The sequence below is a fragment of the Dipteris shenzhenensis genome, chromosome 16, assembly GCF_047967505.1.
Source record: "Dipteris shenzhenensis isolate YYH24624 ecotype China chromosome 16, Dip_SZ_1.0, whole genome shotgun sequence".
NCBI lineage: Eukaryota > Viridiplantae > Streptophyta > Polypodiopsida > Gleicheniales > Dipteridaceae > Dipteris > Dipteris shenzhenensis.
The window spans coordinates 21256178-21283684 of record NC_141611.1 but is presented as its reverse complement, the minus strand read 5'-3'; the positions used below and the strand labels follow the sequence as shown (position 1 = coordinate 21283684).

Below are 27507 nucleotides of genomic sequence, written 5' to 3'. Positions count from 1 at the left end.
GTAATTAGCAAGGAGTATTGTTGCTATTTAATACCATAAATGTTTCTGTTGGATTGTGGCTTGAAGCATATGTATTGAGAAGATCTTTGGATCCCAAGATGAACCTCCAAGATACTTTCGTGAGTCCTGTGGTCCGAAAGGGATTTAGCCCTGTGCCTAGTGTTATTTGTACGCTCGTTGATTTTGTCTTTAGTGGGACTGTTCCTGCCGGAAACACTCCCGGAAAGTGCATCGCACTTATGTGCAAAAGGTTGTTGCATTGAAGAATCGATTGTGTGGAGGTTTGGGTTGTGGCACGTAGTACTTCTACTTTGTTTCCGCTTTGTTTTAATGTTCTTGCGTTGCACATAATTAGGCCTCAATCAAATTCAATGGTTTGTTCTGCAGTTGAGCGAAGAGGATATCTACCTATATTCATAGTCGGTAGATGTGGTGAGCAATCAAAGGGCAAGCTTTCCTAGCAAGGGTGGAGAGTGATTTTAGGTCCATTTTTTCAGCATGATGAAATCCTTCTTGTTTGACTCACTAGGTGACCGGCTGCGTTATATGCAAGCCCTGTTGGACAATCGACTTTCAAGAGATTGAGTGGGATGTATTCAAGAGGCTAAGGGTCATAATACAAAACACGTGATTCAAGATGATTCAATGCTGCTACACGATATTTTCACTCTCATGGCATGTCCATACACTACCTTGATACTTTGTATATGCCCCTACATCTTCAACACAATAGGTTGTCCATTGGATTAGCAAAGATGACCTATTGTACTTATGCATTTAATGGACATGCATGTCCCCAAGTGGGGATCTACATAGACCAGCCACTAGATCTCACTGTGCAGTGAATCGTGGACCAAGTTGCGGAGGGCACCTAGGCGGATGTACGGTTGAGACTGACCCAGGAGTTTTGGTGCCTTGCAGGTTTGGTAGGTCCCTTATCTTCTGAGGGGGACGGATGAATAGTATTGTTGGTGGCTTGGGTTACTGAAGAGACCGGAGTGGACCAGATAAAGAAGACATCCTGAGCATGTTCTTGAGAGCTTTTGCAAAGGAGCTGATGGAGCAGTTCCTTGATAGAGTTGGTGTTGGGCCACAGTGTGTCATTGAAGGGGGTGTTGGAGAAATAGGGTCAATGCCGACCCCAAGCAATCTTCAATCTATGCAAACGTCATTCTTCATTCACTGCAAACACTCTCAGAAACTCTCTCTCTCTCTCTCACACACACACACACACAAACACACACACTTTTTTTAATTTAGTAGAATGCAGTGCAGTATATTTAAATTCTCATAAATTTACAAGATGGGAAGTCTCCAAAATGGAGAATATCCCAGAGATCAGAAACATAAAAAGAAAAGCTCTATGCAAGAAGCATGTATATCACCCTCATGGCAAGCATCATATAAAGATTGCCACAATGAGGCTCGAAACGATTCATATGACTTTTGAATCTGCCACCCAAGTATGCCAAATTATGCTCACTCCAGATTGTCCAAAGAGCCCAATATCTCACCCATGAGAGAAATAGTGAGTATTGAGACAAAGACCTCATAAATTTGCCAAATAGCCAAAAATGTTTCCCAAATTTGTGACTCGGGAAACGAAGTCGAAGATGATCTGAAATTCTCCCAAGAAGGTTCCTAGAACCCGGGCAGTGCCATAGCAAATGAGGGACAGTCTCTGAAGGAGCCTGACATTGTAAACATGTGGATGGTGCAATGTGACGTTTGGCAAGTGTGATTCCCACTGACAATGTGCCAGTCATGCATCTCCAAAGAAAAAGTCTTTGTTTCAAAGGCATTTTACACTTCCACAATATCCGGAGATTCTTCGGCCACCATGAGAGGGGCTTCCTGATATGCCACAGCGCATTAGCATATTGCTGAATCCATGGAGTAGGCTGAAGAAGCCTGTAGGCTTGGATAGAAGTCAAGGCAGGCAGAGGAACAGGATGAGAGCATGTAGCAGAGGGTTGCAATTGCCAATCCATCAGCCTGTTTGTGCCAGCCACAGGAGGAATAGGTAGAAAAGGAAGTAACAAATCAGCAATTTTCTTCCATATCGACCTGTGATGCATTCCCAATGCATAGGAAGCGGTGGCGTGAGGGAAAGATAAGACATAGCCCTGATCATCTACCACATGATTGATGTATCTAATTTCCAATTTCATGAGATTATATGCCCTAACAGGTTCTTGTAAAGCAAGTGGAATGTCAAAGATGGCACTCCAATGAATACTTTCTTTCCTCATTGAATTTGTCCCCGAACAGTTATCGGGAGCCCATTTGACCTTAGAAAGTACCTGTTTCCAATCAAGTATCAGAGCAGTAGAGAAAGGACAGCTGGGTATCTTCCCCACAAATCTCCCAATGACAACCTCCCAAGGATCAGTAGTCCAATGGCCATAAGCAGGTGTCCTCATGTTGACACACATGGATGCTAACATGCAAGTCCATGGCTGTTGTTGACGGAAGAAAGTATGGAGCTGTTATGGAGGACAAAAACTGTAGTGAAAGCATTGAGACTGATGAAGATGGAAATGGTGTGCTCTCCTAAAATGCATGGTGGACTTAATGTTCTTAATATAAGATATCATGTACTAGCAAGGAAGGTGACACACACACACACACACACACACACACACACACACACTTTTTTTTTGTGAAACTAAAAACATTATATTATGAAACATCCATTTTACAACAGGGCAGTGCTCGAGAAAAGAGCCAATGCCCTATCTATCAGAAACAATAAAAGAAAAGCTAAATGCAAGAAACATCCAAATCTTCCTCATGCAAGGCATCGAATAAGGACTGCCGCAATGAGGCCCGGAAGAACTCATAAGGGTGCTGAAGAGATGAATTCAGAAATGCATGATTTCGCTGAAGCCAGAGGGTCCATAAAGCCCAATATCTGATCCAATGAAAGAAAAGAGAATACTGTGACAAAGAAGCTGATAATCTGCCAAACATCCAGAAAAGTTTCGAGAACCTATCTGCTGGAAATCTGAGAGATAAAAAATATGAGAATCTTGTCCAGAAGTTCTCTGGAATTTGCACAAAACCACAATAAGTGCTGAATACTCTCAGGAGTATGATGACATCTTGGACAAAGAGGAGAGGCAATCCGTCTTTGAGCCAATTTCACTCCCACTGGGAAAATTCCAACAATACATCTCCAGAAAAAGAGTCTCTGTTTTAATGGCATTTTCAACTTCCATATCAATTTCAATTTTCCTTTCCACCAAGTGAAAGACTTATTCAGATGCCAAAGAGCATTTGCATGATGAGCAATCCATGGAGGAGGTAAAATCAATCGATAAGCCTATATGGAAGTCAATAGATGCAAAGGTTGAGAGGATAGCCAAAACCCAATCAGTTTGTTGTCGGCGAGTGAGTTCCCATCCCAAAGGGTAACCAAGATAATGAACAAACTGAGTGGGTGGAATGATATCCCCGGGCCATAATAGACTATGCCAGTCTTTGGAATGCAAAGGGAGCAGCTTAGACTTCCGAAAATTAACATGAAGACCAGCTGCCAAACCATAAATAGAGAGGGCCTGCATCAAGGCACCAAGATCATGGGGCGTATTCTTCGGGGTAAAGAAAGAATCATCAGCATAAGCTTGAGCAACCATGCTGCGATTAGCATCCAATTAGAGGGCATCCGTGGCGGACCGAACAACGAAGAGTCCACTCGTCAGAGATATCCTAAGAGATAATGCAAGCCGCATTGCTATCTCTGTAAAGTCAGTGAATAACCTACTGCATTTTTTGTCCAAACCCCAAAGCTCGCATAGTTTGCGAGATGAAATCCCATTGAACTGTGTCAAAGGCTTTTGCAATATCTACCTGCAAGAGTAGAACATCCTGCTGCGTGTATTTGGCATATTCAATGCCAATATAAGCATTGGTAATGTTATCTGTGATATGGCGACGTGGAACAAAGCCATATTGGGAGGGATGCAACCCATCATGCAAATAACCTTTAATCCGATCAACCACCATTTTGGCAATGATCTTGTAAATGACTGGCATGAGTGTGATTGGCCTCTAATCACCGAGTGAATCACATAGCTGCTTTTTTGGAATCAGCTTGAGAAGACCCTTTTTCCAAGACAAAGGCATCTGCTGATTTTGCCATGCTGTATTTACCATTTGCAGCAAGGTGAATTTAAGAAGATCCTTGAATGCAAGAAAAAATTCAGTGAGACCATCCCATCTGGGAGATTTCCATGTGCCACAGGATCTTAGTGCATCAGACAATTCCCTTTCAATGAAGGGATGTTCAAGTTCCAAAGCCTGAGCATCAGACAGAATCGGATGAACATGCTACAAAAGAAGCTGAGGTGTAAACATGACCCGAGGAGAAAGAGTATCCAGATGCCCAAAATGAGTGGAGAAGTGGTGCACACATAAATCAGCAAGCTCTGAACGAGATGTTGACCAAGAACCATCAGGCATCCAATCCGACAGATATTGGCAGCCTGCCTTTTGTAGTTTAAACTCTTAAAAAATTGCTTGGAAGAGCAGCCTTTATCCAAAAACGACCGTTGTCTGGATCGAGTTTCCCGTTTAGCAAGCTTTCGGCGATCATTAGATTGAAGAGAGAATTGAGCCTGACATAAGAGCATGCTTTCCTCTGAAGACAAAGGGCGAAGATGAGCAAGCTCAGTCAAACTCTGACATGTAAATTTGGCATGTGCTACAGTCTCCCTTGTCACACACACACACACACAGAGGACAAAAATGTCAGGCTGGACCCCCCCCCAAGGTCTTTATTCATGAAGAGAGAATCCGAGTGCAAAGTTCAGCGTAAAGCTGTTATGTTTAAAATCCAAAACGTGGATCCTTTTACAAAGAGCTCACGGCTCATTCATTTGGCAACATGCCACTTGTCAAAACCACTACTAAATTATAGTTACATGCCATAAAGGGCAAAGTTCTAGGGTCTTCGTAGCCCTCAGATGAGCGTAGAGCTTCATCGTGCTTGGGTTCTCAACCCCGCTTGGTACCTGCAATAATTAACTAGAGCGCACAACCATGACACCCGTTAATGGTTAGCGCTTTGCATGCAAATAATAATCTGTGGACTAATCCTAGTCACTGTGGGCGTCCCCACCAAGCAGACATGTGCACATAACATAGAACAAATTCTTTGGTCAACCGAGGTCAACCCTATTGGTCAAAACTGTACGGATTTCCCCGACTGTACGGACAAAATTGTACGGATTTCCCTGGCTGTACGGACAAAATCGTACGGATTTTTGAAAGTATGTTCCCCCGTCCCTTGACAGAGCGTACGGACACAAAATGGGCGTCAAATGGAACCTCGAGGGCGTCAAACTGAGAGAGAAACAAGCAGTTGCAGTGTGGGAGCACGAGGGCTAGCATGGGATCTCTCTCTCACACTCCCAATCTTACACACACACACGTGACATAGTTTTTTTTTTTTTAAAAGTGAGAATAAATCTTTTATTGCTGTGAAATAATTACATTCATAGTTACTTGAGTCTGAACACAATCATAGAATGATTGCTGCAGAGATCGTTTGAAAAAAAGAAAAGATGAAAATAGTGGATCACCAAAGACTCTATGATTTCTATCCATCCATAAAGTCCATAGTGCCTAGTAGCGTACCCATACAAAAAAAAAAGTCAAAACCCTGTCTCGCTGGATGAAAACCAAACAACCAAAAAAACCTGCCAAAAGTAACAGTAGGAAATCTCGCTCGAAGCGTTTGTCGGATGAGAGCGATGAAGTCACAAGTATGTGGACAGAACCAAAAGATGTGAAGCATAGATTCAGTAGAGTGCAGGCATCTGTGACAAACAGCCGGAGCAATATGTCTGTGCGCGAGTAACTGGCCAGATGGAAAAATGCCAAGCAGGACTCGCCAAAGGAAAAGCTGTTGCCGAAGAGGGACTTTGTAATGCCAAAGGAGACGCAGCCGTTTTTCCCACCACTTCAGTGGGCGATCCATATGCCAAACAGTATTTGCTTTGTCAAAAATCCAAGGCGGAAGTAATAACACTTTATACAGAGATGACACTGTGATTTGTGAGAGCTTCAAGGGACGGGCTGATGAGGAAGAAGAGTGTAAAATCCAATCCTCAAGCCTGTTCTGAAGTTCCAAACGAGGTACCGGCAAGAACGGTTGAAGCATTGCTGAAATCCTATGCCATAAAGGACGATAGTGAGCTCCCAAACCATATTTGCTAGCAGCCATAGAAAAGGATAAAAGTGTGCCATCATCCTGAAGTACATCCGCCACAGATGAAATGCCTTTGAAGGAGAGAAAATAAGAACGTCTGGGTTCTTGTATGGCCAAAGAAGGGTGGAATGCTTTGGACCAATAAATATTCTAAGCCCTCAAAGAGTTTCCCGACAGAGAATCTCGGCCATGCCATTCCAAGTGGGATAAGATATGTTTCGAATCAAGGAGGCGCGAGACAAAAGGGCAGCCTCTGATCTTGCCTTGGATAGAGCCAAATAGAAAATCCCACTGAGTAGGCTGCCAATGCCCAAAGGCAGAAGTATGAATATGTAATAAGAGAGAGCGGATCATGAAAGCCGAAGGCTGATCTCCTTGCATAAACTGCATCATCATTTTCCCTCTGTGAGCAAGTAAATGCATTTGAATATTGAGAATGTTCAGACCCCCGTGCATCTTTGGAGAACAGAGACGATGCATAGAGAGTAATCTGAGACTTCTCTTGCCATTTTTTGAACACTAGAAAATTTCCATGATAGTTGACATAAAGGAAAGCAGATCTGCCTTAGTGAACATAATGAGAGGCAGATAAAATTGTATGTATGCTATCAAAATGGATTGTGTGATTCGCAAACGAACATGTAATGGCCAAGTTGCAAGCTTCCAATATTCAAGTTTTGCCCTCAACTTTGTTAGCACCCAATTAGTTTGTTGGGAACGGGTGAGTCCCCAACCTAGAGTATAGTCAAGATGTCGAATGAATTGAGAAGCGGGGACAATTTCCCCAGGCCACAGAAGACTGTGCCATTCTTGTGCATGCAACGGCAACAATTTTGATTTCTGAAAATTTACCCGAAGACCAGCAGCCAATCCATATGTAGAAAGAGCCAGCATAATCATGGACAGATCACTCCGAGTATTTTTGGGGGTAAAGAATGAATCATCAGCATATTCTTAAGCGATCATGCTATGACTGCCAAGAATCTCCAAACCGTGCAACTGGTTAGTGTCCAAAAGGTGGTCCAGATATTGAAGCATTGGATGAGTGGCTATGGCAAAAAGTAAAGCACTTAGGGGACATCCTTGCCTAACAGAACAACCAAGAGTCCAGGATGTAGAAATATCCTCTGAAAGTATGCAGGCAGCTTTACTATCTTGATATAGCCAAGTAATAACTTGTTGCATTTTTGTGCCAAATCCCAATGCTTGCATAGTCGATGAAATAAAATCCCACTTAACAGTATCAAAGGCTTTGGCAATATCAACTTGCAATAACAAAACATCCTGCTGCGTGTATATGGCATATGCAATTCCAACATAGGCATTAGCAGTGTTATCTGTGATATGCCTACGCAGGACAAACCCATATTGTGCAAGATGCAACCCATCATGTAAAAACCCCTTTAGCCGATCGTGAATCATTTTGGTAGTGACTTTGTAAATGACTGGCATAAGGGTGATAGGTCTCCAGTCTGCCAAAGATTCACAAATTTGCTTTTTTGGAAGGAGTTTAACAAGATCTCTCTTCCATGTGTCTGGCATTTTCTGATTTTGCCATGCAGCATTCACCATATGTAGCAATGTATGCTTCAAAAGAGGCCAATATTCTAGAAAAAACTGGGCTGTAAGACCATCTCATCCTGGAGATTTCCATCTGCCACAGGATTTGATTGCATCTGACAGTTCCCTCTCAGTAAAAGGTTCCTCCAATTCCAAAGCTTGAGTAGTGGAAATAATAGGAGAAACATGCTGCAACAGTAAATTTTGTGCAAGCAAAACCTACTGTGAGGGAGGAAGTGTAGAACCAAATTGCTGAGAGAAATGATGCACACAAACAGAAGCAAGCTGTGACCGTGAGGTGGTCCACGATCCATCAGGCATAAGCACCCTGCAAATTTCTATTTTTAGTCTCCTTTAATGCAAACTTTTGAAAAATTCTTTGGAAGAGCAGCCTTTATCTGTAAAGGCTCTTTGTCTTGCTCGAGTCTCCCATTTAGCCAGTTTCCTGTGATCATTTAGTTTAAGACAATGTCTAGCCTGACATAGTATTGTTTGCTCATGCATGGACAACGAACGAAGATGGCTAAGTTCAGTGAAGTCTTGACAAGTGAATTTGGCCTGAGCAATAGTTTCCCTCAGAGTCTTCATATAAGACTTGCCATAAGCTCTAATCACAACTTGCTCAGGCATATAAGACTTGCCTGAGCAATCTGCACGAGAGTCTGACGGGCTGTATGGCAGGTGATAAATGCTCCAAATCGCCGGTTTTTGGGTTCTGATGCAGCGCAGCAGGGAGCTGAGGCTCACAGGCTGGTTGCGGGAGGCTCCAGAGCTGTTCTTCTCTCTCTCTCACACCACCTACACACACGTGACACACACTTTTTTTTTTTGTGAAACCAGTAACTATATTATTAACATGAAATCAATGTACATGACATTAGACTCCAAAAGAGAGCCTAATGGAAGAACTAAAAAACAGTCAGAAAACACTTCAAGGCTAGTAGCATCCGAGTCCCTCGCAGCATAACTATCATATAAAGATTGCTTGAGGGACATTTTGAAGAAAGCATATGCCTGAGGAAACTGTTGTCCCATCCTAAAATGCAATCTCTGTGTCCAAATAGTCCATAGTACCCAAAAACGAGCCCAGTGAAAGAAAAGGAGGAATGGAGACATCTGAGATGAGAAGCATCCAAACATCCAGAAGAGTTTCTCGAATCTGATAGAGAGAAACCGAAGCCGCAGCAAATGAGAGACATGAGTGATCAATATCCAAGAGTGCGGGCAAGACCATAACAAATGGGGAATTGTCTCACGGTGATGAGAGCAACGGGGGCAGGAAGAGGAAGCAATACGATGTGCTTCCAATTTCACCCCAATGGAAAAAGCTCCCACTATACATCTCCAAAAGAAAAGCCTCTGTTTCAATGGCAATTTAGCTTTCCAAATTTTCTGGAGTTGTGATTGCCACCAAGATAAAGGCCTATCCAAATTCCAAAGAGTGTTGGCATGCTTATCAATCCATGGCGGTGGAAGAAGAAAACTGTAGACCATCGAGGAGGCCAGATTATGCATTGAAAGTGAACAAGTAGCGGGAGATAAGTAAGTCAGATTCCAATCCAGTAATCTGTCCTGTACAAACAGTGGAGGAACAAGAACAACATAGTTGTAAGTATTCTCCAAATGGGCCTATGATGCAGACCCAAGGGGAATGTCCTTTAAGCTTGTAGAAATGAAAGCACATAACCATGTTGATCCACAACATCTCCGACAAATCTTATGCCCGATTTCATAAAATTATATGCTTTAATAGGTGCCTGTAAAGCAAGAGGCGATTCAAACACCTTGCTCCAATGGACGCTTTCCAAGCGAAGAGAATTACCATGATGGGAAGAAGCACCTGACCATTTAGCATAAGAGAGAATTCTCTTCCAATCATGAATAAAAGTAGTAGAAACAGGACAACCAGGAATTTTCCCCTGAAATGTGGTCATGACTGCTTCCCAGTGATCTGTAATCCAATGCCCATATTCATGGGACATCATGTTTCCACACATAGCTGCTAACATAATAGCCCATGGCTGTTTTTGCTGAAAAAAATCAGCAATCATAGTGCTCTTTCTTGCCAACGTATGAAATTGAAGATTGAGAATATTCAGTCCCCCATGAGTCTTAGGAGAACAAACAGACTGCATGGGAAGTAGTCGCAAAGCCTTTTTGTGAGATTTGCTTTTCCAAAATATCTCCATAGCCTGGGACATATAGGAAGCCAAATGCTTAAAAGACCAGGGAAGAAGAGGCAAATAAAATTGCACATATGCCATAATGATAGACTGTACTATCCGAAGTCGAACATGTAGAGGCCAAGTGGACAAATGCCAGTATTCCAGCTTCTTGTTAATCTTTTGAAGCACCCATTTGAGCTGTTGTTGAGGGGTAATATTCCAGCCAATGGGATACCCTAAATGCCTCACAATAGTATGGGAAGAAATAATGGGGCCTGGCCAGAGAAGTGCATGCCAATCAGCTTCTTTCAATGCTAGAAGATTCGATTTCTGAAAGTCAATATGCAGTCCAGCAGCTATGCCAAAATCATTCAGAGTATGCATCAAATGAGAGAGGTCACTTTGAGAATTCCTGGGCATGAAATATGAATCATCAACATATGCCTTTGCAAGAAACGGCTATGCCCCTGGAATTTGCAAGCCATGAAGCTGCCCTGTATCTGCAAGATGGTCCATATGCAACAATAACGGATGAGTAGCAATGGCATATAGTAGCGAACTAAGAGGGCAACCCTGTCTCACTGAGCGGGTCATAGTCCATGTTCTTGACAACCCACCACCAAGCAAACACTGTGCAGTGGCATGAGAATAGAAGCAGTAAATAATATGGACCAGCTGAGGGCCAAATCCCAATTTATGCATAGTCTGAGAAATAAAATCCCAATGGACAGTATCAAATGCTTTCACAATGTCCACTTGCAGAATGAGAACATCTTGTTTAGAATGTTTGGCATACTCAATTGCAAGCAAAACATTGGAGATATTGTCAGTAATCTGCCTTCTGGGAACAAACCCATACTGCCTGGGATGAAGTCCAGCTTGCAAGATAAATCGAACCCTGAGGACAATCATTTTGGCAATGAGTTTGTAAATCACTGGCATAAGAGATATGGGCCGCCAATCAGCCATTATCTCACACAACCTTTTTTTGGGGATCAATTTGACAAGGCCATGTTTCCAAGGAGGAGGAAGAGATTGTTCTGCCCAAGCATGATTGATCATAAGAAGAAGAGTGTTCTTGAGATCACCCCAAAATGCGCAGAAAAATTCAACAGTCAATCTATCCCAACCAGGAGAGCCGCCTTTACGTAAATGACTCAAAGCATCATCCAGTTCATTAAGCATAAAGGGCTGCTCCAATGCATGAGCCTGTTCCCGAGACAATATAGGCTGAACATGCATAAGAAATTGAGACCTAGCTGCATTCACTTGCATCGAATGATCAAGCTGAGGAGAAAAGAGATGCACTAGAGCATTACGATTCCAATTCTGATTTGATGGTGGTCGAGGTGCCATCATCTTGCCTGATCCTGCAAATATCCTCCTTTCGCCTATCCACATGCAGGCTTTTAAAGAAGGCTTTGGAGGAGCAGCCCTTATCCAAAAGGGGTTTCATGCGAGCTCGGATTTGCCACTTCTTTAATTTGCGAAGATCATTTTGATGCATGATATGAACCGCATAAGTGCAAGAATTCTGTTCAGAGGAGGTGAGCTGCCTATAAGAGCTGATTACATCCATTTGTTGCTTGTGAGATTGAGCCCATTTCAGCTTAAGCATGAGGTTTTCCACGTGACTCCGTCCATAATCTTGAATAATAGCCTGCAAGCGATGGGCAAGACTGATCCAAGCGAAATCCATGTCCTCTTGAGCATGTAAGAGGAGGGGGCAGACACCCACTCAGTAGGCGACGACCAAAAAAAGGCATATCATCTGTCAAAGGTGCTATAGATAATGTCAAGCATACTGGAAGGTGATCAAATAGCAAGAGGGAATGGTCAACCCATAATGCACATGTGAAACTAGCATACTGCTGAGCATGCAACAAATACCATCTGTCAAGTTGAGCCCAGTAATGAGTAAAGGCATTGTGACGGTATGTATAACCCATATCTCTATCCCTTGTTGAGAGCCATAAATCTTTTGCATGCAAGAAAGAAAGCATATCCTCCCAATGTCGAAGCTTAGTGGGAATCATGTGAGAACGATGAGTGGTGTTGTCTTAAATGGCAGGTGAGTTATTAAAGTCTCCACACAAAAAGGCATTAGACAGCAATGGATATTGTTTGAGGGAGGCCCACATTTGAGCTCTTGTCGCAGAAGTTTGAGAGGCATAAACCGATCCTATTTCATAAAGATCAGCATGACAGATGCATCTGATCACCATCCATCGACTCTGGAGGTCATTGTGAGCAACGGTGGGCTGCATATCATGTTTCACCAGCATGCATCCCCCGGAAAAGTGCATTGTACCAGCATAAAAGATGTCATAACCAGCAAAATGGCCTTGCTGGCCAGCCAAGAAGTGTTGGTTGTGTTCCTGTAAGGAAATTACATCGGGGTGCATTCTATGTACATAGTGCCAAAAAAGTCTCCACTTATTGACATTGCAAAGACCTTGAACATTGTATGTAATGCAAGTAATTGAAGTAGACATAGAAGATATGTACAGCCGAACCAAGAAACATAGTAAAGGTATAAGCTGTCAGGCCTCAGCCATCGACGTCCACCTAGCCTCCTGGATCATTAGCTCTATAGTCCTCGTCATTGTCACATACAGGGATGCCCCTCTTGAGCACATCAACCCACAGTTGAGAAGTGAGGCTATCAGCAGGGGTAGAGACCTGACCAGGGGTGGAAGTAGAGGCATCCCAATGGCGAGATTGTAACGGTCGTGGCTTGAGCGCGAATACCTTTTTGGGTTGCTGCCGGGCACCCTGGGGAGAGGCATTAGATTCTGAAATTTTGCCCTTTCCCTTATCCTTTTGCTTGGCTGAAACCTGGACCACATTTTCTTTGGGAGGGACAGATTTAGATGCCACATCACCCAACTTGCTAGGCATAGCCTTAGGCCCCGGACCATAAGTTGGAGGGGAAGTATTTTCTAGAGCAATAGCTGTAGGTGGGAGCTGATGCAGGACCGCAGGACACTGTGAGGCTAGGTGGCCAAACTTATGACATGTGAAACAAGCACCTGCAAATACTCCCCATTTCAAGTCAAAATATTTTTTTCCCAAGGGCACATCCTCCACCTCTACCGCAATGGAAGGAGGGGTTGGGTGATCTGTATCCCAAAGAACACAAAACCGATTTCAATTACCCGAAGGACGGGGTGTGCATACAACTTGCCCCAAAGTAGCTGCCAGACTTGGTAACTCAGCCCTCATATAATCCGGAAAATCCACTGCCTCAACCCATTCAGGGCAGTGATGTCGAATGAGACCGTGATAATCCTTATTTGGCGACCATGGCATGACATGCACCATTTGCCTGCCATAGAATAGAGGGGACATCTCCACACTTTTTTTTTTTGTAGGAACACACACACACACTTTTTTTGGTAATATCCAGTGCAGTATATTTATATGCTCATAAATTTACATGATGGGAAGTCTCCGAAATGTGGGTCTTTCTTTTCGAGCATATGTACAAACATCCAAACCTGAAGCCATGATTGAAATACGACAAGACAAGAAGGAAAAAAAGAGCAACAGTACCAGAGTGTAGAAGAGCCAGGAGACAGGCAAAGGTAGCGGGTAAAGGAAGGCAATAGGCGGGGCAGTAAGCGCAGTAGACAGGCTGGAAAAAGGCCGGCGAGGGAAAAGGATCAGAAGGGAAATGAAGGCGGGGAACGTATCCATACACACACACACACACACGCACACGCACACACACACTCCTCTCTCTCTCACACACACACACACACTTTTTTTTTTTTTTTGGTGAAACCAAGAAAATTATATTATGAAACATTCATTTACATCAGGGCAGTGCTCAAAAAGAGAGCCAAAGCCCTATCCATCAGAAGCAGTAAAAGAAAAGCTAAATACAAGACACATCCAAATCTTCCTCATGTAAGGCATCATATAAAGACTGCCGCAATGAGGCTCGGAAGAACTCATAAGGATGCTGAAGGGGAGAATTCAGATATGCTTGATTGCGCTGCAGCCAGAGGGTCCATAAGGCCCAGTATCTGATCCAGTGGAAGAAAAGAGAATACTGTGACAAAGAAGTTGATAGTTTGCCATACATCCTGAAAAACCTGTAGAACTTGTGTGCTGGAAATCTGAGAGATAAGAAATAGGAGATTTTGTCTAGAAGGTCTCTGGAATATGAACAAAACGACAATAAATACGAAATACTCTCAGAAGTAAGGTGACATCTTGGACAAAGAGGTGAAGCTATCCGTCTTTGAGCCAATTTCACTCCCACTGGAAGAATATCAACAATACATCTCCATAGAAGGAGTCTTTGCTTCAATGGCATTTTCAACTTCCATATCAATTGCAATTTTCCTTTCCACCAGGCTAATGACTTGTTCAAATGCCATAGAGAATTAGCATGATGGGCAATCCAGGGAGGAGGTAATATCAATCGATAAGCCTGCATAGAAGTCAATAAATGCAAAGGCCTAGAGGATATGTTTGGACTTGAAGACTGAAGGTGCCAATCTTGAAGCCTGTCTCTTACATTCAATGTCGGAATCGGAACCAAAGGGAGTAAGAGATCAGCAATAGCTTTCCAAATAGGTCTATGATGCATCCCCAGATTGTATTGTCGACATGCTACTGGAAAAGTGAGAATATTTCCTTGCATATCTACCACGTCATCAATGAACCGGATACCCAATTTCATAAGATTGTAAGCTCTAATGGGTTGTTGAACAGCAAGGGGAGAGGAAAACACAGCACTCCAATGAATACTTTCCATTCTGAGTGAGGAAGCTATAGAAGCAAGATGGGGAGACCATTTGATGTGAGAGAGTACTTGCTTCCAATCCTGAATCAAGGAATTAGAAAATGGACAACCAGGGATTTTACCTTGAAATTTGCCAAGTACTACTTCCGATGGATCAACTAGCCAATGTCCATAAGCATTTGTGCGCATCTGACCACACAAATTTGCCAACATGATAGACCAAGGCTGCTCTTGTTGAAAAAATGTCTTGAGCATAGTGATCTTTCTTGCCAACACATGAAATTTGATGTTTATTATATTCAAACCACCATGCATTCTTGGTGAGCAAAGCAAGTCCATTTTGAGCAACCGTAAAGCTTTTTTATGAAGCTTAGTTTTCCAAAAAATCTCCATGGCTTGAGACATAAAGGAAGTGAGATCTCGAGATGACCAACTGGACATAAGCTAGAACAATAGACTGGACAATTCGAAGCCGTACATGCAGAGGCCAAGTGGAGATCTTCCAATATTCTAATTTGTCCTGAATTTTGTTTGACACCCATACTATGTTTTCGGGATAAATAATATGGCTTGGCCACAGGATAGCATGCCAGTCACAATGCTTGAGAGGCAAGAGTTTTGATTTCTGAATATTAATTTTAAGACCAGCTGCCAATCCAAAATCTGAAAGGGTATCCATCAAGAGGCGAATCTCCAAAGGACTGTTCTTTGGCATGAAGAATGAATCATCTGCATAGGCCTGTGCAATGAAGGGTTGTGAACCAAAAATCTGAAGCCCCTCTAACTGTCCAGTATCAACCGTGTGATCCATATAAAGAAGCAAAGGATGTGAAGTGATGGCATAAAGCAAAGCACTGAGAGGGCATCCATGTCGAACTGAACGTTCGAGAGTCCAAGACTCAGACAAATGATTCCCTATAAAGCATTGTGCAGTGGAATCTGAGTAAAGCCAATATATGACATTAACTAGCTTTGGCCCAAAACCAAGTTTTAACATGATTTGAGAGACATAATCCCACTGTACCATATGAAATGCCTTCGCCACATCCACCTGCATGACCAACACATCTTGATCTGAATATTTTGCATATTCCATTGCGATGAGAGTGTTAGAGATATTGTCATGTATATGCCGTCTTGGAACAAAACCATATTGCCTGGGATGAAGTCCATCATGAAGGATATTCTTTATCCGGTGTACCAACATTTTGGCAATAAGTTTGTATATAACCGGCATCAAAGTGATGGGCCTCCAGTCATCCATAGTCTCACATAGAGGTTTTTTGGGCACAAGCTTAACCAGACCATGCTTCCAAGCTGAGGGAAGATGTTGATGCTGCCAGGCTACATTAATGAACTTCAAAATTGGAGCCTTCAATTCAGCCCAAAAGGCTTCAAAATATTCAACCGTCAGACCATCCCAGCCAGGGGATTTATGTTTACCCAAATGCTTAAGGGCTTTCAACATCGAGAAAAACATTTCCAGCATTGAGGCTTTTTGCAAAGAGACAATAGGAGAAACAAGCTCAGTAAATCCATTCCGAGCCAATGCAACCTGAGATGTAGAAGAAGATGGCTGCGAAAAAAGAAGCTGAAAATGATCTAGACATTGTTTTTCTAGCTGAGATAGAGTCTGGGTCCAAAGACCGTCTGCTTTCCTGACCCTCATGATAGATTGGCTTTGTCTATGTGCATGTAAGTTCCGAAAGAAAGATTTCGAGGAACAGCCCTTATCTAGCATAGGTTTAACTCTGGCCCTGATCTGCCATTGGGACAGCTTGCGTTTATCATTGGCATCAATTATGGAGGAAGCACAAGACAATAAATGCTGCTCAGAAGCAGATAGAGACCTTTGATGGCTAATCTGTACCAAATACTGCTTGTATGATTTTGCCCACTGGATATGCTATCTAGTTTCTGCCATGTACCATCTTCCATATTCCTTAATGACATTTTGAATACGATGTATGAAAGAGGTCCAAGCGAAGTCCAGATCCTCCTGAGCATGGGATAACAATGGCCCGCAAGCCAGTCTGATCATATGCTGGAATTTTTCATGAGAAGATATAATTGATTGACCTGTAAATTTCTGACTGAAGAGAGCTGCAAGTCATCCAGAGGCATTCCAAAAGAAAAGGTGAGCCAAAGTGGAGTGTGATCAAATAATTGTTGTGAATAATCAGTTCACATTTGACATGTATATTCATCATATTACTGAGCATGAATGAGATAATATCTATCACGCCTGGCCCAATATGCTGTAAAAGCATTATGATGATATGTAATTCCCATAGCTGAAGGGTGAGTTGCTGTCCATAAATCTGCAAATTGAAGTGATGATGTCAGATGTTCCCATTGCTGGATTTCAGAGGGCAGCATATGGGATTTATGCGTGGTATTGTCCTTCCAGTGAGGAGAATTGTTGAAGTCACCACAAAGTAGAAAGAAAGAAAGAAAGAAAGTTTATTAAAGTCTTCGGGAGACCGTGAAGGTCTATGAGACTAAAGATAACTGATACAATGAGCATAACGGTGGTGGTCTCAAAAGGGGCCAACCAACCGTTTCTACAAAAAAGAGGTTATGAAGGACTATGTGTCTAGTCCTGATACAAAAAATATGTGTCTACCTCCAGATGATACAAAGAAGAAGAAGGAGGGGGGGGCACCAAAAATGGGGCAGAGGGGGGAGATACAGTATACATGTGCAGGTGGTGATCGTCAGAGACCAATCATAGAGGGGCCGTCAAATGGGAAGTCGGAAAAAACCCTGCGATAGATGATTGGCCTCTGAGGTCACGCGGCCTAGTCGAGCTTGGTCGTCGGGGGCGGCAGGTGGCCCTGTGGATGAGGGCAACGGTAACCCTAGTGGGGCGGGCCGAGAGCAGAGATGAGATGTCATGGACCTGGATGTGTGAGTCTGTCCGCTGACGCAGCTGTCATGGCTCTGGCTCTTGCTCACGTCCGCGTCGTCGGCTAGACTGAGAAGAGGTATCGTGTGATTGAAAGAAGTCAGTGATAGGCTGCTGGGTGTCCTCCCGCTGTGTGTGCTACTCGTGTCGCCGTGCTCGGAGAGAAGTATCTCGGTGGCGGGTCATCTCATGTAAGAAAGCGGCTAGGCACCGCTGATCCGGGAATTGTAGCATGTGTGGGAGGGAGCCGAATCCATTGCGGAAGAGGCAGTGGTATCGGCCTCGAATGGCATAATATATAGGACATGTGAAAGCAAAATGTTCCTCCGACTCGATCTTCTGTAAGTCGCAAAGTGGGCAAAGGCGGTCCTCTCATGGGATACCCTTTGCGCGTCCACTCTCGATCCGTAATCGGTGTGACGAGACCCTAAACTGACCGAGGGAGATTCGGAGCGCATGTGGTAGATGAAGTTGTGTGTAACCCGGAGGTGTGATGAAGCCCTCCTGTGAGATCTGGAGGCAGTGTCGGCGGTAGAAGTCGAGCTTCACAGGAAGCTCGGAGTGAAGAAACCATGTCCGCTAGGTGTGGAGCTGGAGCAGATCCGCCCGAATGAGCCGGTTGATCCCCTGGTCAGTGGGGGAGAGAGGAGATGGTGGAGCGTCGAGGCTGTACTGAAAAGGAGACAACCGGTCTAAGTCGAGGCCCAGTCGGGTGAACCAACTAGAAAGACGACTATACCAGCATCGCTGGTCCCCATCAACGGATAAGGCCATAGAGGAGGATAGGGCTAACCAAGGTAGGCGGAGGCGACCGTCAGCGGAGGAGCCAAAATCCCTGACTCTGTGGAGGTAGGTGATAGCCTGAAAAGCCGCATCAAGCTGTAGGGGTGAGGCGCCGAACTCTGCTAGAATGATCTGGTGTGGTACCGATGGTTTGCTACGGATCATCCGAGCAAACATCAGTATCTGTAGGCGCTCAACTCGAGCCCACTCTGTGTCTGAAAGGTCGACTCCCCACCAAGGGCTACCGTACATGCCTGCTGGGCGGACCAAAGAATAAAAAAGGAGAGACTTGGTCCGCGGGTCCTGGAAGTGGGAGTGGTAGCACTGTCGCTCCAGCCTGGCAAGAGCGGCATATCCCCGGCTGATCTTGGCCTGCATGGCCGGGCGCATCGTGAAGATCGGGCCTGAGAAGACAACGCCCAAGTATGTGTAGGAGTCAACTATCTCAACAGGGTCGCCGGCGAAGAGGAACTGCTCTTGGTGCATAGCGGGTCTGGAAGTGTTGAAGATCATCACCTTGGTTTTCCCAAGGTTGACCTTCAAGTCATGTGTATCACAGAAGACCTGAAGTCCATCCAAGTGTCGCTGAAGACCAATAGCAGAAGAGGATAGTAGTACTACATCGTCTGCGTATAGGAGAATCTGGATGGTAGTCTCTGCAAGAGAGCAGCCTGCACCTCTGAGTGTCCTGATGGTGGTCTGGAGCTCGTCGATGTAGAGGCCAAATAGAGTCGGTGACAAGGGACATCCTTGTTTGACTCCGATAGTGCTCGTGATCTCCGGGGTCCAGCTGGTGCCAATCCTGACCTGCCCCGTCACCCGCGCATAGAGAGCTACTACTGCCTAGATAATCACCGACTCGTAGCCTAACTCCTGCAGACGTCTGATGAGTCGGGCGCGGGGAACGGTGTCGAATGCCTTGCGGAAATCCACAAAGCAACAATATACTCTCTGTCTCCTATGTCTGGCCTCCTCAATGATCCCTCTAAGTGTAAAAATGTGATCGTAAGTCGAGTGATCCGTCCTGAAGCCAGCCTCTCCGGATGCCCTGAGCCCCTGTATCTCTGCGCGAGCACTGACCTCGCCATCTAACACTGATGCATAGATCTTGGACATAACATGTCCAACCATGATGGTCCTGTAATTCCTTGGATCCATGGGATCTCCTGCTTTGTGGATGGGTGTGATAGTGTTCAGGGTCCAGGCTCTGGGGAACCCGTGGCAGACAGCTTCATTGAACAGCGTTGCCAGGATGGGGGCTAGAGTTTTGATGCCATAGGCAACAAACTCTGTGCATAGGCCCTCATGATCCTTAGCTCGACCGTTATGAAGCTTATGCGCTGCGTGGGTGACTCCCTGGGTTGTGAAGAGGATACAAGAATTGGGGCGGGGGGTGGCTGAGAGGTCGGGAGGAGGCTGATCAGGGATATCATAGAGTGTGCGTGTGTAGGTGTGCCAGAGGGAAGTGTCCGTGAGGGGGGGGGGATCGGCGTTCTAGGAATTTCCTCCAGAAATCCTTGGATTTGCTACTAAACAGAATGTTCAGTAGCGTATCCTCATTCTGGCGCAGGAAGGCTAGCTTCTTGCGACGGACTAGTCAACGATAATCCCTGGTGAGACGTGGGTTGGCCCTAGCGTTTCGTTGGGTCGTGAGTCGGAGTGTGCGGCGTAATGCTTTGCACTCGTCATCATACCATCTGTTGCAAGGGGTGGAGCCAGCGGGTGGACCGGGTAGTGGAGGGAAAGATGTGGCGGGCTGCATTGTGAAGGGAGTGGGTGATAAGGGTGGCTCGGTGATCTAGAGAGGGTATGGTGCCTATGTGTCTGAGGAGGGAGGCTAGGTGGGCTGAGTAATCAGGTGAGAGGTTATGATCGAAGTGTATATCATGATAGGTAGTGTAGTGCGGGGTGTGGCTGGGAGGGGCTCGGGACGCAAGTATATGAAAGAAAAGGTAAGTGTGATCGGCTCCTGGGGGTAAGGGTGCAGTGCGGAAGTCAGTGATCTGTGGGGCTAAAGCAGGAGATCCCAGAATATAGTCGACGACACTGGCTCCTCCGCCATGTGGGAAACATGTGAAACCAGAGGAGGCAGGCCACCGATCTAGTCCATTGTAGATGACCAGATCATGTATACGTCCAAGGTCCAAAAGAGCCTGCCCATACCCAGTAACGGGAGCGCGACTGTTAGCCGAGGAGCGAGGGAAGCCTGAGTCCTCTGTGTCCATCTCAGGTAATAGGATCGGATCTGAGTGGAAGTCCAGGAGTGATGTCTGACGTGCACTTGTCCTTGCATTGAAATCCCCAACTAGGAGGACCTCTCCGCGTCTGGAGAACTCCACAATGTCTGAGTAGAGATCTAGATAGGGGGATACCCCCGTATCCTTGCGAAGCATCCGTGCGAAATGTGACGTCTCAGGAGGAAAGGAGCAGACTGCAATAAAGAGGTCGCGTGTGGAGGGGCATCGGAATCGGAGCCATAGGTAACGGGCATGGACATCCCGTCTAACCACGGATGTCAAGCTCGTGAGCGCTAAGCGAAGGAGTACTGCAACTCCGCCTGACCCTCGGCCCCCCCCAGTATATCTGGTCTCCTCACGGAATATTGACTCCCAGGTATTGTCGACCAAAAAATAAAGGGGACATTTCCAGCATCTTTTGTTTTATCAAGGCATCCAAAAGGTGAACTTCATAAAATCCTCGGGAGGCAAAATAGACTCCTTCTACATAGCATCCACCTAGGAAAGAATTCACCCATTGTCCCACATCATTAGCAGAGGGTATTTTGCCTGGGAAAAAGATGATAACTGCAGTTTGAGAGAGCTTCTTCAAAGGATGCACAAGAGAAGGCAACTTCATTTTGTAAGTGAGTTTCGGAGCAGGTAGAATCCATTCTCTTCTACTTTGTTGAAAATCATCATTCAACATGTCAAACACATAGGAAGCATCTTTAGATGAAGGAGCTATGGGGGGAGAGGTTTCCCTTGATTGTATTTTGGGTTCAGGAGAGAGTGCTCTCTTGACATAATACTTGCTTGCTTCTGCCATGGAGGCTAAGGGATTCAACAGATATCAAACAGAGATAATCGGACGGGGCACGAAGAAGGGCTGACAGGTTGTACGGATGCTGGACTAACGCACTGTACAGACGTACAGAGAAGCTGACAGACTGTACGGAAGGATTGATAGGTTGCACGAAAGGACAATTGACAGGCTGTACGGGACAACTGACGGGCTGTACAGGACGCTGTATAGGACAACTGACAGGCTGTACGGGAAGTTTGACGAATGTACGGGAAGATTGACGGTGACAGTACGCACGGACTGTACGTACTTAGGGAAGGAAAACTGGAGGAAAGGAACAATCGTGCAAGCAGGAATGGAGCTCTGTTCCAAGACGCGTAGGTAAGCCAACCTGACGCGGTATCTTCTTACTGCCGTACGGGAACCGTACGACGGCCGTACAGAAGTACGGATAGGAAGACTGGCGCCACACGATCTCAAACGACGTTGATCAGCTTAGGCAGCGAGCACTCAGACCCTCACGATACCTCGTACACACACTTTTTTTTTTTTGTAAAACCAAGATACTTATATTATAAAACATTCATTTACATCCAGGCCGTGCTCAAAATAGAGCTACAGTCCTATCCATCAGAAACAGTAAAAGAAAAGTTGAATACAAGAAACATCCAAATCTTCCTCATGTAAGGCATCATATAAAGACTGCCTTAATGAGGCTCTGAAAAACTCATAAGGATGCTGAAGAGGAGAATTCAGATATGCTTGGATGCACTGCAGCCAGAGGGTCCATAAGGCCCAGTATCTGATCCAGTGGAAGAAGAGAGAATACTGTGACAAAGAAGCTGATAGTTTGCCATACATCCAGAAAAACCTGTAGAACCTGTGTGCTGGAAATCGTACACACACACACACACACACACACACACACACACAGAGCACTAGGGCCCAGGACAAAAATGTCAGCCACAGATCCTTCCAGGTTGACCATTGTAGAGGATACTAGATGGAGACTTTGGATTTTTCAGGGTTGACCTCTTGCGGAGCTTGACTGGGACCCAGGTGAGTGGGCATGGCCTACTCCGGTAGCAAGCGTTCGTCCTTTTTCATTTTTCCTGTACTTGACGAGGGCAAGTTATAGGCTTCAGCAGAGAGACTCTCATCACCTACCATCTACTTCCCAGCATTGGCACGCACATGGACTTACTGCAGAGCTCTTGCAAAGCTACTGGACCCACTTTTGGGGCATCAGTAGAGCCAGGAAAGTCTCCTACTTTCTTTGACTCACTATACATAGGGGCATACTTGTGGGTACTTGGCTTCAGCAGATGGGTAGACCCTCCTTGTGTATGCGTTGTCAGCTTGCAGAGGAATCTAGCAAGCATTGTTTATGGAGTTGCACCAGCTCTAGAGTGGTATGGACAGGTATCTTCAGGTTGTTCTCATATGTTACATCTGAGTCCTTTCTGATGACTTGGGGCGCTGCCCTTTGGGGAGAGGATCTGGAGCCTTTACTCTCTTTGAGTCAGAGCCAGGAGACCACGGTTTCTTCATGCAGCGTCGCCAGAGACGGGGTCCCACAGAGGCCAGCATCATGGAGCCGGAGGATTTACTTTTGGTACCGGTACCAGCTCAGGATTCCATGCCTACTTCAGCGTTAGAAAGGGATAACACATCCTAGATAGAATCATCTTAGTCCACATGCAAAGCCAACTAATTAATTACAAGGTTCAAACCATGGATATTATACACCTTTCCTTTGGCTTGAATTGCAAATATATTTTTCTACATGCACATTCTTTGAGGATAAGGAAACTTTTTTTCAGAACTTGATTTCTTGCATTCAAGCGTATAGCTGATTTTGTTCCATATAAGATCAACAAGGTCTAGATTAAGAATCGATTCCTTCCGCTCTTCTCACAAATTGTTAGTATATGTAGAATTAAAACATTTGATACACTTCAACAACACCACGATCCTTCTTGGTCATAGTCAGAAGAATGCTTACAACAGTGAAATGTGTTTTAAAAAAACAAACACTTTTTTTATTGACCATGTTCTTTGACGCCTTTAAAAATTTTAAGTGTGCCATGTACAAATATGTGATGCTGCCATAATACAAAACTGGTATGAAATTACAAATTAAACCTAAAATAATGCATGTATTGCTGGCAATTATCATTGCTAATATGCTGCATTCATATGCGTCAGGCATTTTAAACTGACATAAAGAATTTATGCTCATGTAGTGTTTATCAGGACAAGATGAATTCAGTGAAATTATGCTTAGCTTAAAAATATACTCTTTGCCCAATGATGCATCTGGACAAATCAAACCATAGAAGCCGTGCAATCTGTTGTCACACTATCATTACTTAGCTTTTAAAGTTTTATAGCAATTCATTTTGTGCCTCCAAATCTCCATTATGTAGTTGCCATTTTTAAGCAGTCACAATAAAATAGTTGTAGAGGTTAGGGCTTGTTAAAATGGCAAACAGTATCTTGGATTCATTTGGCACTCCAATAGACAGCTTTATTAGGTTTAAGCATGAAGCATTAAATCAAATGATAAATATCAAGGTGGCAATATGATGTTATGTAATACATATAATATATCTCTAGAAAGGACACCTTAGATGATATAGATTAGCTTTGGCAAGCAATTGAAGGATGGAGTCTGGACATGGTTTTTGCCCACTATCAAAGAGGAAATAGACTCACAAGCTGGTGTGTGAATTTTTGAAACCCATGGAAAATGTAACATTGTAAAGTAAAGGGTGTTAGAGTGAGTCATGAATCACCGTACTAAAGACGGATAATAGATAGATGATTGAACTTCGAGATTGTCTAGAGATATTATAGGTGTATGGATGTGCTATGCAAATGGGATGAGATTTACTTGAGAAAGATTGCATGAGACAAGTTTTGTATATCCTATTGTCAAAGAAAGTTCATCAATTTTATTGCATTGCTATTATTTAGTCTCATGGGCCTTTCGTGTGTTTTAAGGATGGACCCATTGACAAGGCATTGTATGGTATTGTCAAGTGCAAGCAATCAGTTTGCATCTTTGTCAGTCCTAAGGGGTTGTGAAACTTTAGAAATTTGAAAAATTTTCATGTCATATTTTAAATAGCTTTGATTGACCATGAGGATGGTATAGGGGTCACCATGGGATGTGCATTCTCAAGCTTTGGTGCCTTGTGCCCATTGGAGTGTCACCTTGTATAACGACTTATGTGACACACGATGATTATACGTCTCTGGTTGTGGCATAGTAATTGCGCTATTGACTTTTTCGAACAATCATGATAGAATTTAAAGCAATTTGAAATGCACCATCCATTGTATAGCTATAATTGAATGTTCTCATGAGCCAAGAGTGTGCGATTTTCCAAGTTTTGCCCATGTCCTTGAAGTAAAAAAGCTCACTAGGCTCTAATTTAATCCTTTGGCTATTTGCAAATCCTTTTTAATATTTAAGCATTATTTTGTAAAACTTTGCTCATCTTTTGTAGCTTTTTCAAAAACATAAATGATGATGTCTTCTTATATGTCTCATAAAAGATAGGTCACAATAAATAGCACCTTGGAGTAGCTGGCTGTATCTGGCACACATAAGGCATATCAACAGTTTGAAAATGCTCCTTAAAAGTGTTCTCTCCAAGTTTTTTGTTAGTTTAGAGCAGTGGTGTAGCAAACTCATAGTGTGAATGCAAATTGGTCGGCACATAATTTTGCAGGACCGTTTGCAGTTATAGATGAGCACTTGAATTCTGTTTTGCCAAATAATTTCGATGCAATCGGCTTGATGCTCATGATTAGACTGACTCATCAACATCAGGTAAAGTGAGAATAACTCGAGTCTTTTCATCCTACATTGTCAAGAGGTTTTTTTTTTGCATGCGTGTGTGTGTGTGTGTGTGTGTGTGTGTGAGAGAGAGAGAGAGAGAGAGAGAGAGAGAGTGTGTGACTGAGCGCCTCGCCAAGATCCCGTTGCAGGCCCCCTTTCGTCCGTACGTCCATACGCCCGTACGGTCACCGTACGGTTTCCGGACGTCCGTACCAGCAGCGAGGGTAGGATCGCCATCCCTGCGCAGATCTGCGCGCAGACCCGTCCAGTCTCTCTGATCTCCGTTGTTCCGTACGTACGTATGCCTTTCGTCAGTCCCTCCGTACAACGCAGGTTTTTTACAGCGCCCCATCAGCCTCTCCGTACAGCCCAGCCTCTTCCATACAAATTTCATTTGGTACCGTGCAATCTATCATCGTCCGTATAGACTTTTCCGTGCAACCCCGTGTGTGTTCCGTACAGTCCATCCTGCAGAGTCTCTTCCGTACAGTTTACCCCGTACAAACCCTGCCGTACAGTTGCGACTTCATCAATCCTGCCCTGCTTACCTCCATGGAGGACCATCTTAAAAGTTATTCCCGGAAGGACTTGCCCCGGGACCCCAAAAGACAGCAAGTCGAATTCTCTACCTCAGCCTCTGTAGATGCTCACTATGTTTTCGACATGCTCAAGGATGAATTTCACCACAGCCGGAAGGAGTGGGCCAAACCTCCCCCTGCCCTTAAGTATAAGCTGAAACTGCCCTCATTAGTCACTCCTCTCCGGAAGTTCTCTCAGCAAGCAGTTATCATTTTCTTCCCTGGGAAGTTACCTTCTGCAAATGATGTGGCTCAGTGGGTTCAGGCTTTGTTGGGAGGTTGCTTTGTTCAAGGAGTATACTTAGCTTCTCGAGGTTTTTATGAAGTGCACTTTTTGGATGCCTCATATCGTCAGCAGATATTGGAGATGTCCCCTCTATTCTATGGCAGACAAATGGTGCATGTCATGCCATGGTCGCCAAATAAGGATTATCACGGTCTTATTCGACATCACTGCCCTGTATGGGTTGAGGTAGTGGATTTTCCGGATTATATGAGGGCTGAGTTACCAAGTCTGGCAGCTACTTTGGGGCAAGTTGTATGCCCACCCCGTCCTTCGGGTAATCGAAATCGGTTTTGTGTTCTTTGGGATACAAATCACCCAACCCCTCCTTCCTTTGCGGTAGAGGTGGAGGATGTTCCCTTGGGCGAAAAATATTTTGACTTGAAACGGGGAGTATTTGCAGGTGCTTGTTTTACATGTCATAAGTTTAGCCACCTAGCTTCACAGTGTCCTACAGTCTTGCATCAGCTCCCACCTACAGCTATTGCTCCAGAAAATGCTCCAGAAAATACTTCCCCTCCAACTTATGGTCCGGGGCCTAAGGCTATGCCTAGCAAGTTGGGTGATGTGGCATCTAAATCTGTTCCTCCCAAAGAAAGTGTGGTCCAGGTTTCAGCCAAGCAAAAGGATAAGGGAAAGGGCAAAATTTCAGAATCTAATGCCTCTCCCCAGGGTGCCTGGCAGCAACCCAAAAAGGTATTTTCGCTTAAGCCATGACCGTTACAATCTCGGCATTGGGATGCCTCTACTTCCACCCCTGGTCAAGCCTCTACCCCTACTAATAGCCTGACTTCTCGACTGTGGGTTGATGTGCTCAAGAAGGGTATTCCTGTATGTGACAATAATGAGGACTATTGAGCTAATGATCCAGGAGGCTAGGTGGACGTCGATGTCATGGCTAAGGCCTGACAGCTTATACCTTTACTATGTTTCTTGGTTTGGCTGTACATATCTTCTATGTCTACTTCAATTACTTGCATTACATACAATGTTCAAGGTCTTTGCAATGTCAATAAGTGGAGACTTTTTTGGCACTATGTACATAGAATGCACCCCGATGTAATTTCCTTACAAGAACACAACCAACACTTCTTGGCTGGCCAGCAAGGCCATTTTGCTGGTTATGACATCTTTTATGCTGGTACAATGCACTTTTCGGGGGGATGCATGCTGGTGAAACATGATATGCAGCCCACCGTTGCTTACAATGAACCCCAGGGTCGATGGATGGTGATCAGATGCATCTGTCATGCTGATCTTTATGAAATAGGATCGGTTTATGCCTCTCAAACTTTTGCGACAAGAGCTCAAATGTGGGCCTCCCTCAAACAATATCCATTGCTGTCTAATGCCTTTTTGTGTGGAGACTTTAATAACTCACCTGCCATT

At 44.4% G+C, this 27507-nt stretch overlaps 1 protein-coding gene across 2 annotated transcripts in view; it reads left to right on the top strand.

Moving 5' to 3' along the window:
* The window catches only part of POK (Vps52 / Sac2 family), a 140480-nt gene that overhangs the window by 51793 nt on the left and 61180 nt on the right, over window positions 1-27507 (top strand). For both annotated transcript variants that reach the window (XM_087387184.1, XM_087387183.1), the window contains exon 14: window positions 25148-25248. In XM_087387184.1, the coding sequence (XP_087243310.1) occupies window positions 25148-25248 (101 nt within the window). The remainder of the gene's footprint in view (window positions 1-25147; window positions 25249-27507) is intronic.